Source organism: Solanum verrucosum, unplaced genomic scaffold, assembly GCF_900185275.1.
Source record: "Solanum verrucosum unplaced genomic scaffold, falcon-dt-bn FXZP01000165.1, whole genome shotgun sequence".
Lineage (NCBI taxonomy): Eukaryota > Viridiplantae > Streptophyta > Magnoliopsida > Solanales > Solanaceae > Solanum > Solanum verrucosum.
In genome coordinates this window covers 2,271,616-2,284,205 of record NW_026020340.1, presented here as the reverse complement: position 1 = coordinate 2,284,205, position 12,590 = coordinate 2,271,616, and the positions used below count along the sequence as shown (strand labels likewise).

The 12,590-nt window shown below is 35.3% G+C and overlaps 4 protein-coding genes across 6 annotated transcripts in view; 2 read left to right on the top strand and 2 right to left on the bottom strand.

Annotated features, from left to right (window-relative positions):
• LOC125837185 (protein DETOXIFICATION 27) overlaps positions 1-12,590 on the top strand; it is a 226,157-nt gene that overhangs the window by 176,631 nt on the left and 36,936 nt on the right. The window lies entirely within an intron of this gene.
• On the bottom strand, positions 186-1,742 carry LOC125837205 (14-3-3-like protein 16R). Its single transcript, XM_049516356.1, has 4 exons — positions 1,155-1,742; positions 938-1,060; positions 603-719; positions 186-504 (listed from the first exon to the last, which is right to left on the bottom strand). The coding sequence occupies exons 1-4, from the start codon at positions 1,632-1,634 to the stop codon at positions 448-450; spliced, it is 777 nt and encodes a 258-aa protein (XP_049372313.1). The 5' UTR covers positions 1,635-1,742; the 3' UTR covers positions 186-447.
• LOC125837204 (prohibitin-3, mitochondrial) lies at positions 4,266-5,285 on the bottom strand. The gene has a single exon (XM_049516355.1). It carries the CDS (start codon positions 5,230-5,232, stop codon positions 4,393-4,395), a length of 840 nt encoding a protein of 279 aa, XP_049372312.1. The 5' UTR covers positions 5,233-5,285; the 3' UTR covers positions 4,266-4,392.
• LOC125837219 (54S ribosomal protein L37, mitochondrial-like) lies at positions 6,310-12,110 on the top strand. Of its 3 annotated transcripts, none has more exons than XM_049516375.1 (2): positions 6,310-6,373; positions 11,507-12,110. In XM_049516375.1, the coding sequence occupies exon 2, from the start codon at positions 11,518-11,520 to the stop codon at positions 11,911-11,913; it is 396 nt and encodes a 131-aa protein (XP_049372332.1). In that variant the 5' UTR covers positions 6,310-6,373; positions 11,507-11,517; the 3' UTR covers positions 11,914-12,110. The 3 variants fall into 3 exon arrangements, with proteins under 3 accessions (XP_049372332.1, XP_049372330.1, XP_049372331.1); XM_049516373.1 differs by lacking the exon at positions 6,310-6,373 and adding an exon at positions 10,127-10,147; XM_049516374.1 differs by lacking the exon at positions 6,310-6,373 and adding an exon at positions 10,440-10,581.

The window sequence follows — 12,590 nt, the reverse complement described above, 5'->3', positions numbered from 1 at the left end:
ATCTATGTAAATATGAAATGGAGAAGCTCAGAAACTTCAATCTTCACCCAAAGCCTTGTTAAGCACAAAGTATTTGAACATATATCCATGTAAATATGAAATGGAGAGGCTCAGAAACTTCAATCTAGACACAATGCCTAGTTTGGCACACAGTTTTTGAATTTATATCCATGTAATATGAAATGGAGAAGCTAACAAATTTGTGGATTAAAAGGTAGATCCAACTTCCCAATAAGTCATTCCTTTGAGAAAAAGGAAATAATCCGAATACAAGAGAAATCAACATAGAAACAAACAAGAACAACAATTAACAAGAAACGGTTGATTTTAGGTATTACAAATCACAAGATCTAGAACTAACAAAGAGCTGAATCCAGACAAATGAAAAAGAAGTTACAACATAGCATATTTCAATCCTAAAGAAATTTCACCAGTTTTTACTGCTGCTCATTCATTATTATCTGGTTTAGGTGCAGCTTCTTTGATCTCATCAGTTCCATCATCCTGAACAAGAATAAAGCAAGATGCAAAGATCAATAAAATTGTTCTACAAATGAAACAAGAAAAAACCGTATTAACAATAGAAAGAAATATATATGTACCTGCATATCAGAGGTCCATAAAGTGAGGTTATCACGAAGAAGCTGCATGATCAGAGTGCTATCCTTGTAGGACTCTTCGCCCAATGTGTCCAACTCCGCAATTGCCTCATCAAAGGCCTTTCATATGATCAAATCAACAATATAAATCATTATTTAATAAGATCAACTATCATTATATCAAATGCAACTGATTCAATTTCATCAGTGTATCTAATAGTGCTAATTACAACTAATTAGGGTAACATTCATTAGGATAACTCGGCACATTCATGTAATTAGCAGCTATTCCTACTATAATCAAAGGCATTGTGATAAAAAGTTAATGAAACACATACCTGTTTGGCGAGATTACAGGCACGATCAGGAGAATTCAAAATCTCGTAGTAAAACACAGAGAAATTGAGAGCAAGTCCCAATCGGATTGGATGTGTAGGAGCAAGCTCGGCATTAGCAATATCCTGAAAGCACGAGATCAAACATGACAATTAAGCAAATATTTTCTCCAGAATTCGAATAATTTGTTTATCAATAAGCAAAAATGAAAACTCTAACCTGAGCAGCTTTGTAAGCCGAGAGAGTGTTCTCAGCAGCTTCTTTTCGCTCAGCACCAGTCTTAAACTCAGCCAAATAACGATGATAATCTCCCTTCATTTTCAAGTAAAACACCTTAGAGTCACCGGTAGCAGCAGAGCCAATGAGCTTAGAATCAAGCAGCTTAAGAATTCCATTACAGATCGAGGTAAGTTCAGACTCGATCTTAGATCTGTATTCCTTAATGGAAGCAACATGATCTTCGTTACCACGGCTCTCCTCTTTCTGCTCAATGGAGGAAATGATCCTCCATGAAGCTCTCCGTGCTCCGATCACATTCTTATACGCGACGGAGAGGAGGTTTCGTTCTTCAACGGTTAACTCCTCTGCACCATCGGCGGCAGCGACAACTTTCTCCATGAACTCTACCATCTCCTCGTAACGCTCAGCTTGCTCGGCGAGCTTCGCCATGTACACGTTTTCCTCGCGTGGCGACGCCATTGATATTAGAGAGAGAAAGAGAGAGAGTTTTTTGTTTTTCTAGAGAGATAAAGTGAGAGCGGTTTTTAGAATTCTCTTCCTTTCTCCTACAATTTGATTTTTGTGCGTGCGAAATGGGTAGTGGGCTGTTTCCTTTATAGATTGGTTATTTAGGTGGGCCTAGTAGTGGTCCAATAAGACACAGCAATTTCTTTGCACTTTTCAAACTACTTTTTTTTTCACTTTAATAATTGCTCCTTCAGTATAAAAAGTTTTTTTTTTTTTTTTTCGAAAACAATCACCCTACCCTTCTCCATAAGAGAGGGTAAGACTATGTACAAATGTTGAATACGAAGATTAAGAAAATCGCAGGAGAAAAATATTTGAAGTATATGACATCAACGTGAAATAAGTCAAATAACTAAGAAATTGCATATAAAAGGTGGTCTTGAAATTTTAACCTCGGTTATTTATTGTCTATCAGGCATAGTTCCAATTGTAATGTGTTCAATGAAACCATTTGGTACAAATTTTAGCGGAGACAAAACACACTATATTTAAGTATTCCAAATATTGCTTCATAAACAAACTTAATTTATATTTGATGGACAACAAATGTCATTTTCTAAAATATTTATTAAGTAGGCCAAAAATTCAAAAGGACCCCTTTACCCTTCTGCAGATCATTCTTGCAAAAACTCCAGCTTCTAATTGGTGTCTTGAGGAGAAACAACTTTTGGCAAGTCTTTAAACTATGCTTCAATTGTTATAATCGTTACAATATGTACACGATCATTTGCAAATTGAATAGAAAAAATTGACAGACTTTTTCAGATCTCTATGTGTAAAAATAGAGATCCGATTCTCTCTCTCAATCCCTAGTTTCCAGATGGGTCTATTCGAAAAATTTCATGTTATAAGAACAAATTTGCAGATACCATTGGAGTAAAACGCTGCAATGTGCAAGAACTAGAAAGATAACTCATGAGACCCTCGCTTGGCTAGGAGACAAGCCAAGATTCTTTATCCACCTCAGTTGAGATGCTCTTACCGCTAGACCAAAGCTAATCTATGGTTATCGGAGACGCCATAAATATCAAACTATGGCTCTGCCTTGAGAACCCAGGTCTCTGGTACGTGAACACTGAAATCGAGTTAGTATCACTGCTACCACTGGAGTACTCTCAACGAAGGCACCAATGTAGAGATTACTACTAAGATTAAACAACAATTGCTCCAAATAGTAATAACAATTATAAACACCCAAATTGATATAAAAGAAATTGAAATAACGATTAAAGATAACAAAGACAATATCACTGAAGTTGCATTAGTAGTAAGAGCAAGTAGAAAGCTGATCTTTGAACTGAATCTTATGCCAGTGATCCCAGAATGCATCTCAGACAAGTGCATAGCATAGTGTAAGAACATCGCACTGACCCCTTTGATTAATAAACAAAAGAAAAAGGACATAACTTAGCCTGTTTCTGTAAAAGAGCTAAAGCTACTGATGTAGAAAGGCATCAACACGGAATATGACCTAGCCGAAAAAACTAAAATGAACAATATCATGGATGATATTAACTATATTTCATCCCAGCCGAAGCTACATCATCCCAAAGCCATTACCTTCATAGTCAGTAGAGCAAAGGAAGGTAAACCACTTACACAAAGATCCGAATCATTGCAAAACTAAATGAGCTAGTAGTTATAGTAAGTAAAACATATAAAAGCTATCAGTCTATCTCAAAACAAATGAGTCACTTCCCCAGACTGTACCATGATTTCGTGCATCCTAATTCCCATGCTAGCCATTACGATGGTCTTACTAACACATGATCTAGCCTGCCTACTTAACCAAAATTGATCAATATGACAACGATTAATAACCAATTATTTACTTACACCTTCGTATTACAATATTCTCTCACACTGTTATAGATCATCCCATTCATTCTCATTCTACAAGGAAAAAGAATGGCAATTCTTCCCTAAAGGCCTTAAAGATTTGACTATGAAGCTCTTAGTTACATTGGAATTTAGACTCCTTCCTTGACAGTGCCCTAGCTCCAATCTTAAACAAGATGATTACATTAAGCTGGCCTTCTTCAGACTGTCTAGCCTATAAACATTGCAGTTCTACTTTATCGGAAACTTGGCTATATCCAACACTACCATTTAAGCTAAAAATCCAAACAAGCTTTATCTATCAATATGTAAAAGCACTGAGCCACCAAGTTACTTACTCGACAGAAGTAGTAGAACTGGGGATACATCAAAAGAAACAAAGACATCTAATTTTAAGCTTTCCCAAAATAAAACTTATCAAATAAAACCTCAGAATCAGAACAAAAACGAAAGTTATCCAAATCGTAATGATTACGATACAATTGATGAAACAAAAGGCAAAATTCGGCAGCTTTTTTGAACTCATCAAAAGATACAACCTCAGAATCTGAACTCAAACGAAAATTATCCAAACATTACCATACAATTAATGAAACAAAAGGCACAATTTGGCAGCTTTTCCGAACTTATCAAAAGATACAACCTGAGAATCTGAACTCAAACGAAGATTATCCAAACATTACCATACAAGGCACAATTTGGCAGCTTTCCGAAAGAGAAATGTCCTTAATTTATTCCTCCTGATTCTCTAACTTTATATTCCATTGTTTCTTGATCCCATTCAGCACATTTCATAGTAACTATTGAAGCAAATTAAATAGTACATGATCATTTTCAAAAAACACTCAACATAGTAAACCTAATTACCTACTCAACGTGTGGGGCTGAGACCGAGAAGCATGTTGCCTTGCTTAGGCAAGTAAGCCACATTGGGAGTCTTAGCCAAGGTTGAAGCAATCTCCCTCGACGCCTCGATTCTCCTGAGCTCAATCAACCCCATCCCAGCAGCTGCAGTAGCATCCGAAATCAACTTAGCTGACTCACTTTCTCCTTCAGCTCTAATAATAGCTGCTCTCCTCTCTTGCTCAGCCTTCATCACCACGAACTTAGACCGCTCTGCTTCCTGCTGAGCTACCTGCTTCTGCTCCACAGCCTTAGAGAACTCCGCACCATACGACAAGTGCGTAATCGCCACATCATCAAGCACAATATTGAAATCCTTAGCACGACGAATCAAACTCTCACGAACTAAAGCTGAGACTTGTGGACGCTCAGTGAGCAACTGATCAGCGTTGAATTGAGCTACGACGGCTTTCATTACCTCGTTACCGATCGATGGGAGAACCTTCTCGTCATACTCGAGACCTAGGTTTTTGAAAATATAGGGAAGACGTGAAACTTCCGGGCGTGAGAGGACACGGAGGGTGAGGTGGACCATCTGGAGATCCTTCGTGCCGGAGACGGAGGAGAATGTGTGGGGCTTAGTACGGATATCAAAGATGAAAGGCTTTTGAAGCCATGGGACGAGGAAATGAGTACCTTCGCCGACGGTATCATCGATGACTCCTCGGAATCGGTCGAAGAGGACGGCGCGTTGACCACCGTCGACGGTGTAGAGGGAGGAGTTGAGAACGGTGGCGCCGATGCCGAGACCGAAGGCGGCGCGTGCAATGTTCGTGAGGAATGATACTGCTGCTTGGTTGCTACCCATTTTTTTGCTTTTACAGAAAGTTTGGGTTTTTGGAAACTGGAGGAATGATGTAGAGGGTTTTTGATGAGAAGCCCTAAAACCCTAACTAATAAAACGGGTATGACCCGGAACAAATGGGTCAGAGGATATAGAGCGGACATGACAAAACCCACAACTTATCAAGTATATGACCTTAAATAGATTCAAGATAAGGGTAGAAGATTAGTAGATAATCGAAAGTCATTCAATTTTCTTGATCAATATTGCAATTATTACTCTCTTACAATCTTATTCTTTGATTTTACTATCATATGTTGGTTCTTCTAATTCGATTACGGTATCTCTTCTTCTTTATTTTTACATGGCATCTTTATTACTATGTTTCCTTCTCATACTTGTTTTTAGTATACTCTACTTGAGTCGAGAGTCTACTAGACTCTCTATTTTCACAAGGTAAGGGACGAGACTACATATATACCACCTTTTCAAACCCTACTTATGATATTATTGTTGTTATATACCTTAACTTCAACTATGCTTGATTTAGCATGATTCGTTAGAAATGTTGTCCTATTTTTGTGAAAAATATTGTGAATGTCAAACGAAATCACTTTTACTAAGTAGAAAACACTCATCGATACTACTAGACTATTAAGGAAAAATTGTATGATATAGCAAATTATTAATTCAAATAAATGTTATAGTCATAATTTAAAGCATGATAGTAAAAAAAAAATGATAACAAAATTGCAAGATATTCAAATTTTTGTTATTACCTACCATAGCAGTTTTCAAAATATTCAAATTTATCATATTCAAATGTTAATAGGATAGAATTCTAATTTTTAAAAGGGGTGTTAAATCAAATACTGAACAATAAAAATGAACAGAGCAAATTACATAATTACACTTAATTATAGAAATGTTAATGTTGATTAAGTTTATTCTTTTCCCAAAATGCCCTCAATAGAGTATGGATGTATTGAACTAATCAAAAGCTGTAGATTACCATAGAAGGCTCTTTGCTTAAAAAACCCTCTGCCTATATAAACCCTACCAACACTGTAATTTGATTCACTTCTTGCTCTCCTCCGCCTTCCCCATCACTTCCCCCACCACCCACCCTCGTTTTTTCGCCTTCTCCGGTTCCGTCCCTATCTGGGTAAGCTACTTTTCGACTTTTCTTGATTTGATTCAGTTCTGTTTTGATGATTATGTAGTAAAAATTTGTTCTTTTTCTTTTTTTATTGTGTTTTTTTGGGGAATTTGTATGTGGGGTTTGAAGGGTTTGATTGATTATTGCGATTCTTGATTGTGTTGCTCATTTCTGTGTTTTTGTTGATATGTTAAACTGGTTTAGTTTTCTTCCTTATATGGCGTTATTGTTGAAATGTGTATTTAGGTTTTTTGTTTTTGGTTCTACTTCTTGATCACTGTGATTGTAATTTAGGAAATTGATTCTGTTCTCCTTTGATTGCAATTTAGTCAAAATTTGATCTTTTTCCTTAATATTGTGTTTTGTTTTTGAAATTTGTATGTGGGGTTTGAGGGTTTGATTGATAACTGCATTTCTTTATTGTTTTGCCCGTTTCTGTGTTTCTGTTGTTGCATTTGAACTGGTTTTATTGTTGAAATCTGTATTTAGGGGTTTTTGATTCTACTGGTTGATTACGGTGATGGTAATTTAGTCAATTGTTATAGTAAAAGCGGTTGGGCTCCCATGAACCTTTAGTTACACTGTGGATCCGTCAGTGACTCGGAACCATTGATTGTTAGGATAACCAGAACGACTCACTAACTGACTTAGAACCTATGGTGGTTCAAACAGGAGTGCTGAAAACTCACAATACTATTATAAAAAATTCATATCTTATGAGTACCTATTCTTGTGGGAGGTAACAGGAACCATCGCAATAGTCAAGGTGATTAGACACCACTATTTTAAAAATAACATGTTTTATTGCCTTCTTTTAACACTCTATTTGGATAATTTTAGTATTATTTCATTATGTATCGTACTGTATTGTTATAATGAATATAACATTTGCATAGATTGCATCATTTTCATTCATTACATAATGTTACGTATCAATAATTTGAATGATAAACCTATAGAAAAAGTAGGGTATGAGGTAGAGCTACCTAAAAAAGTGGTAAAAGATAAAGTAAGCCAGGAAGACAAAATGAGAAAAATAAACAAGGTAGCGATGTCATCGCACCAAATTAGTCGTTACACAAAAATAAAACTTTTCGTTGTTCCCTAACATTGATTTTACAATCAAAACAAACACGCAGTAAGAGAAAATATATGCAGAAAAGATTACTACTTTGCAGCCATTATCACATGGAGAAAACAACACAGCACATTATATGTAAAATTCATAAAGTAGTGTCGAATCCCGGAGCTCAAGGTTCATTTATACAGTGAGAGGAAGCACACAGAACATTACAACCCAATTCATAATTTGTTTAATTAACCGTTAAATCCAAAAAAGTAAATTGAGTTTTGATTACTTAAAAAGATGAACAGGAAAACTGACCACCAGAATTTTGTTTCGCCGCTGGAAGAAATGGAAAAGAGAAAAATTTGGCACTTCCGACGAAGGAGATTGGAAAATTATTTGAAATTGGGCAAAACAAAAAAGACCCGACTGCAGTAGGTTTGGGAATCAAGCCCCTATATGTTCCATCAATAGGGCCCATTAAGTTTTTTTTACTTATCGCAAGTACTTTAATAGTCGAGCAACTTTCACATATAGCAAACATAAAAATCATATTTGTATATTATAGTTATAGTTTGTATAATTGCGCACCATAATAAATTTTATGTTTGCTATGGAGCTTTTGATTTGTATAATTCGCTACAAACATCAAATTTTATACAAATTGTTCAGTTTTGTATAAATTCATTTATGCATTGTAATTTGTATAATCAGATCAGTATTTGTATAATTATAAATGCATAGGACGAAAATATATGTATTTATATTTGTATTTTTATATACACTTTTCTCTCGCTTTATACAGACACAAACACATTTTATACATTTTATACCGAAATGTATAAAATAACTAATTGTATACTAAGTCTGGCTAATTGAATACCGAATCAGATGGCAAAAAAAGGGGATGTTTGCTGCAAATTACAATTATCCAAATAGAGTGTTAAAAGAAGGCAATAAAACATGTTATTTTTAAAATAGTGGTGTCCAGTCATGTTTAGAGAACTTGATAGTTAGTGTTATATTTAACAACTAGATACCGTGCGTGATATGCATCTTTTGTGTGCAAAATTTAGCTTAGGTTATTCTTTGAAAGTGGGGCTTAATATGTTTCTATGTAGTGGGGTGGTTAGTGGGTATTTAGGAAGATATATGTAACTGGCTTCAAAACTTAATGACACTGAGCTCCGAGCTCTCCTTGTATTATTAGAGTAATTATTCAGCTACAAAGATTATTAGTTACTATATTTTATTGATGGGTATCCAATAGGGGTGTCCGTACTTTCATTTTGCTCATTTGGGGTACTTCGAAGAATCTAAATTAAGTACCTATACATGTCTTTTGACACGGTAAATGTCCTTGTATATAGGTAGTTATTGGAGTGTAATTGGACAGTATCTCCAGTTCTTTAAGGGATAAATGTGCCATAGTATAATATCATCCTATTTCCATTACTCAATTAAGTTAAATAGGATATTGCATCTGAATGTAATAATTTGCTGGATAATGCCTCTAGTTTGCTCTTCATAGACTTGATTTTCGGAGAACCAGAAATATTTGGATCATATTTTGAAGAGTAAGTAATCCTTATGTGCCAATGTCAATTAAAAACCTGGTTCATCTATCAATTGCTTCTCAATTAAGGGAATATATTGTGCAAGTGAATTTATTTCCTGAATTTTGAACCTATTTGCTACATGATACTTTATATTCACATGTGGTTCCTCTGTGAAGAGCTCATTGGATCTCGTGTCAATGCCAACAACTATAGAAACACAATTTTTCAGTTCCGGAAACTTTAAGAAAAAGGGATGTGTATGAATTGATCCAAGACTAGATGCCGTTAAAGTGAGTTCTGTATGATTATTTTGTCTTTGTTTTTTTCCTATTATTTTGGAAATGACTCGGTAGCATACAAAAACATATACATACAAAAGAGAAGATAGTGGAGACACAGAAAGGAAGTTGGTGTTGCTGTGACTCTCTCATTAAGACTGGATCTTGCAAACGATGTTCCTCCTAGAAATCTATAGCATATATCTTTCTTATAGATGCATTTTTGATTTTCTAATTAACTTACTTCAATATAAGAAAAGATTGTCCTTATTTTCTAATTATCTTGCTTCATGAAGTCTAAGCTTAAGGTCTTGTCGACTACTATATTCCTCTCTGTTCAAAATATGCCTCCCTTTTTGCTTTTCTTTTTTTCTTCTATACAAACAAATATCAATCTCTTGTCATCAACGCAGTACTAAATCTCTCACATGCTCGGTCTTTTTATGTTTATACTGTAGTTCAGCAAGAGGATCGAGTTGCTACTATTATTTGGTGTTCAGTTTGCAACAACTTTTATGGTGTAATATCTTATTACGCATAAGTTTGTGATGATAGAAGCTTCTCAAGTTGAAGATTGAATTTAACTGATAAATTATTTTTTTGAAGATTGAGTTCCAGCAGGAGAATCTTAGGGATCGTTTGGTTGGAAACAAGTTATCCTGGGGCTAGCTATCTTGGGATAACTTATCCTACCATGTGTATGGGATAACTTATCCATCACTATGATATAAATGGTGGGATAAGTTATCCCAAACATGGCAACCAAACAACATAATTTTTTTTTTCCCATCACTATTTCTTTATCCCTTCACTATTATTTCTAATCCCTCACACCAAACAAGCCCTTACTGTTTGTTAACATTGGGTAACAGAAAAGGTGGTCTGGAAGTATGCCTAATATTTTCTTGAAAAATGCAGCCCCTGATTTGTATTATTGTTGTTGAGTATTTTAACTGATAACTTTCCATCACACTATTATTTGGAAGGATTAAGTTTTAGTTAAGTTGGTACATGTTTACTGGTTGTCCAATACAAGTGTTTTGGTCTTGTTGGATATTTGTGTCATTGAAAACTTCTAATAGTAGGGAACCTAAACCATCAAATATTGGATTGAGATGGGTTTAAATGGAGCATAAATGTGAGAATTCCATAATTGAGCCTACCTAGACGGGGATTGAGGCGTAGTTATTCTATTCTCACGAGATTCCAATTGGGGTGTTTACTTCAGCTTTTACTTTTCCCTCTCTTCTTTATGTAGGTGCAGATATAAACATGAGAACAGAAGATCTTTGCAAGCAAATAGAACCTAAGGTTACTCTGAGATGTTTGTTGCTGTTGTTGTTGTCGTCATCGTTGTACTCTTGCATTTGGTCCAATATATGATAAGAGTCTTTTAGGTTGTTAGAAATTTATATGTCAGTAACATGTGTAGAACTTCTCATGCTACAGAACTTAAATTTTCAAATGTTGGATTGAGACAGGTTTAACTGGAGCGACATGAAAAGTGAGAACTCATATAGTCTAGCTCACCGAGATTAGAATTAAGGCATAGTTGTATTCTCAAGAAGGATTCCGAGTAGGGCTTTTACTTTTCCCTCTCTTTTTGTGGTGAAAACGTAAATATGAGAACCGAAAGATCTTTGCAACCAAACAGAACCTAAGGTTTCTGTGAAGAAAAACATTAGTGCTTTACATGGTCTTTGATACATGAGCAATTTACTCCTAACAGCTCTTTCAGTCAAGGTCCTCATGAAGGCCTTATAAGTTATAACACGTCAGGCTACAACTAGTGCATTTAGTGCAACAGTGTACATAGTCTTTATTGTCAAGAAGTTGCTTAGCGCTATGGACTAAATCTGGACATTGTTGAGTATTAGATTAGGTAAAGTTTTCCATGGAAGACACTGAGGATTTTGTAGGAGCAAGCAAGGACTAGCAGCGTCTTGAGAGGTCTACTGTGCTTATTATCGTATATTCTGTCTCTGTACTGACTCAGATATATTTAAATATCAATACATTCCTCTGGCTGTGTTTTTGGTTGCATTAAACTGTTAAGTGGTCAATCTTGTCAGTGTTTTGGCCCCTTCTAACATGCAAGCGTTCTCTTGAGCTATTATTGAGTTTGTTTTTGTCCTTCCCTATTCATTAGGGCATTTTGTTGAATTTGACAAATGTTGAGTTAGTAGCGGCGCAAAAAATTATGTTTTGACACTATTTATACTGGTTGATGCTGCAGGGGCAAGGATTATGGCATTAACTTACATCAGATCATTGAGAAACGTTAACTTTCACGAGGTTATTCAAATAGGAGGCTGCAGAACATTTGCTGTTGGAGGTGGTAAAAAGAAAGGTGGAAAAGGTGGTGCAGCTGGAGATGGTCCTAAGGCATCAACAATTAGCAAGGAAGTCAAGGCCAGTACAGTAGTTGGGGCAAATATTCTCAAGGATGGAGCCGATCCAAAAGTGTTGCCCGACTCAGACTACCCTGATTGGCTGTGGCACCTGCTGGATAAACGCCCGGCACTTAGTGAACTGAGAAGGAAAAATCTCGAGTCTCTCCCTTACGATGACCTGAAACGTTTTGTCAAGCTGGATACCCGAGCTAGGATCAAGGAAAACAACTCTGTTAGGGCCAAGAACTGAAATTTCTGCCAGAAGTGGTATGTGTTCTGGAGAATATTTTTACCTGGAACTATAATTTGTTCTGTTGTGATAGAATACATTATTTAGAATTTAGCAGCAGTTTTTTTATCTGCTTTACTCTTGATTTCCTGAAGTTCCTGTTACTATTTTGAACATGATTGAGCTCTTGGTAACAGAATTTCGATATTTTTTGTCGTTCGCTCACTTTTACTTGTCATGTTTTGATTTACGATTCAATTTGACTAATCTTCGGAGATAAATTGAATTAGATTAATTCATTATTTAGAATTTTGATATTTGAAAGCTATATGAAAAATATTATAAGTTAATCCTTCTCATATTAATATGATGAACAAATATCATAAAATATTGGTCATAGTCCATACACTATGATTCTCGAGAAGCTAAATGTGACAAGTAAATGTGAATGAAGAGAGTAGTAGGTTTTAATAGAATAGACACAGTTTATAAGAATATAATATAGATATATTTTAAGGTAAAGATATAAGAACAAACTTTATGTTGATACCAACAAGCTTTTGATAAGAACAGACTTATGTTGATACCAACAAGGTTCTGATGGAACAGTAAGTACTTTTTCATGTTTAATTAAAATTTTCAAAATTGAATTATGTGTATGTCGATATAAATTAAGATTTAATCAATGTGAATATCAA

Bases quoted from the DNA above. Each gene is read 5' to 3' on its own strand.
- LOC125837205 (XM_049516356.1), bottom strand. From the start codon at position 1,634: ATGGCGTCGCCACGCGAGGAAAACGTGTACATGGCGAAGCTCGCCGAG. The intron at 1,061-1,154 runs GTTAGAGTTTTC...TCGTGCTTTCAG, and splicing joins CGGCTTACAAAGCTGCTCAG to GATATTGCTAATGCCGAGCT. The intron at 720-937 runs GTATGTGTTTCA...ATCATATGAAAG, and splicing joins CCTGTAATCTCGCCAAACAG to GCCTTTGATGAGGCAATTGC.
- LOC125837204 (XM_049516355.1), bottom strand. From the start codon at position 5,232: ATGGGTAGCAACCAAGCAGCAGTATCATTCCTCACGAACATTGCACGC.
- LOC125837219 (XM_049516375.1), top strand. From the start codon at position 11,518: ATGGCATTAACTTACATCAGATCATTGAGAAACGTTAACTTTCACGAG.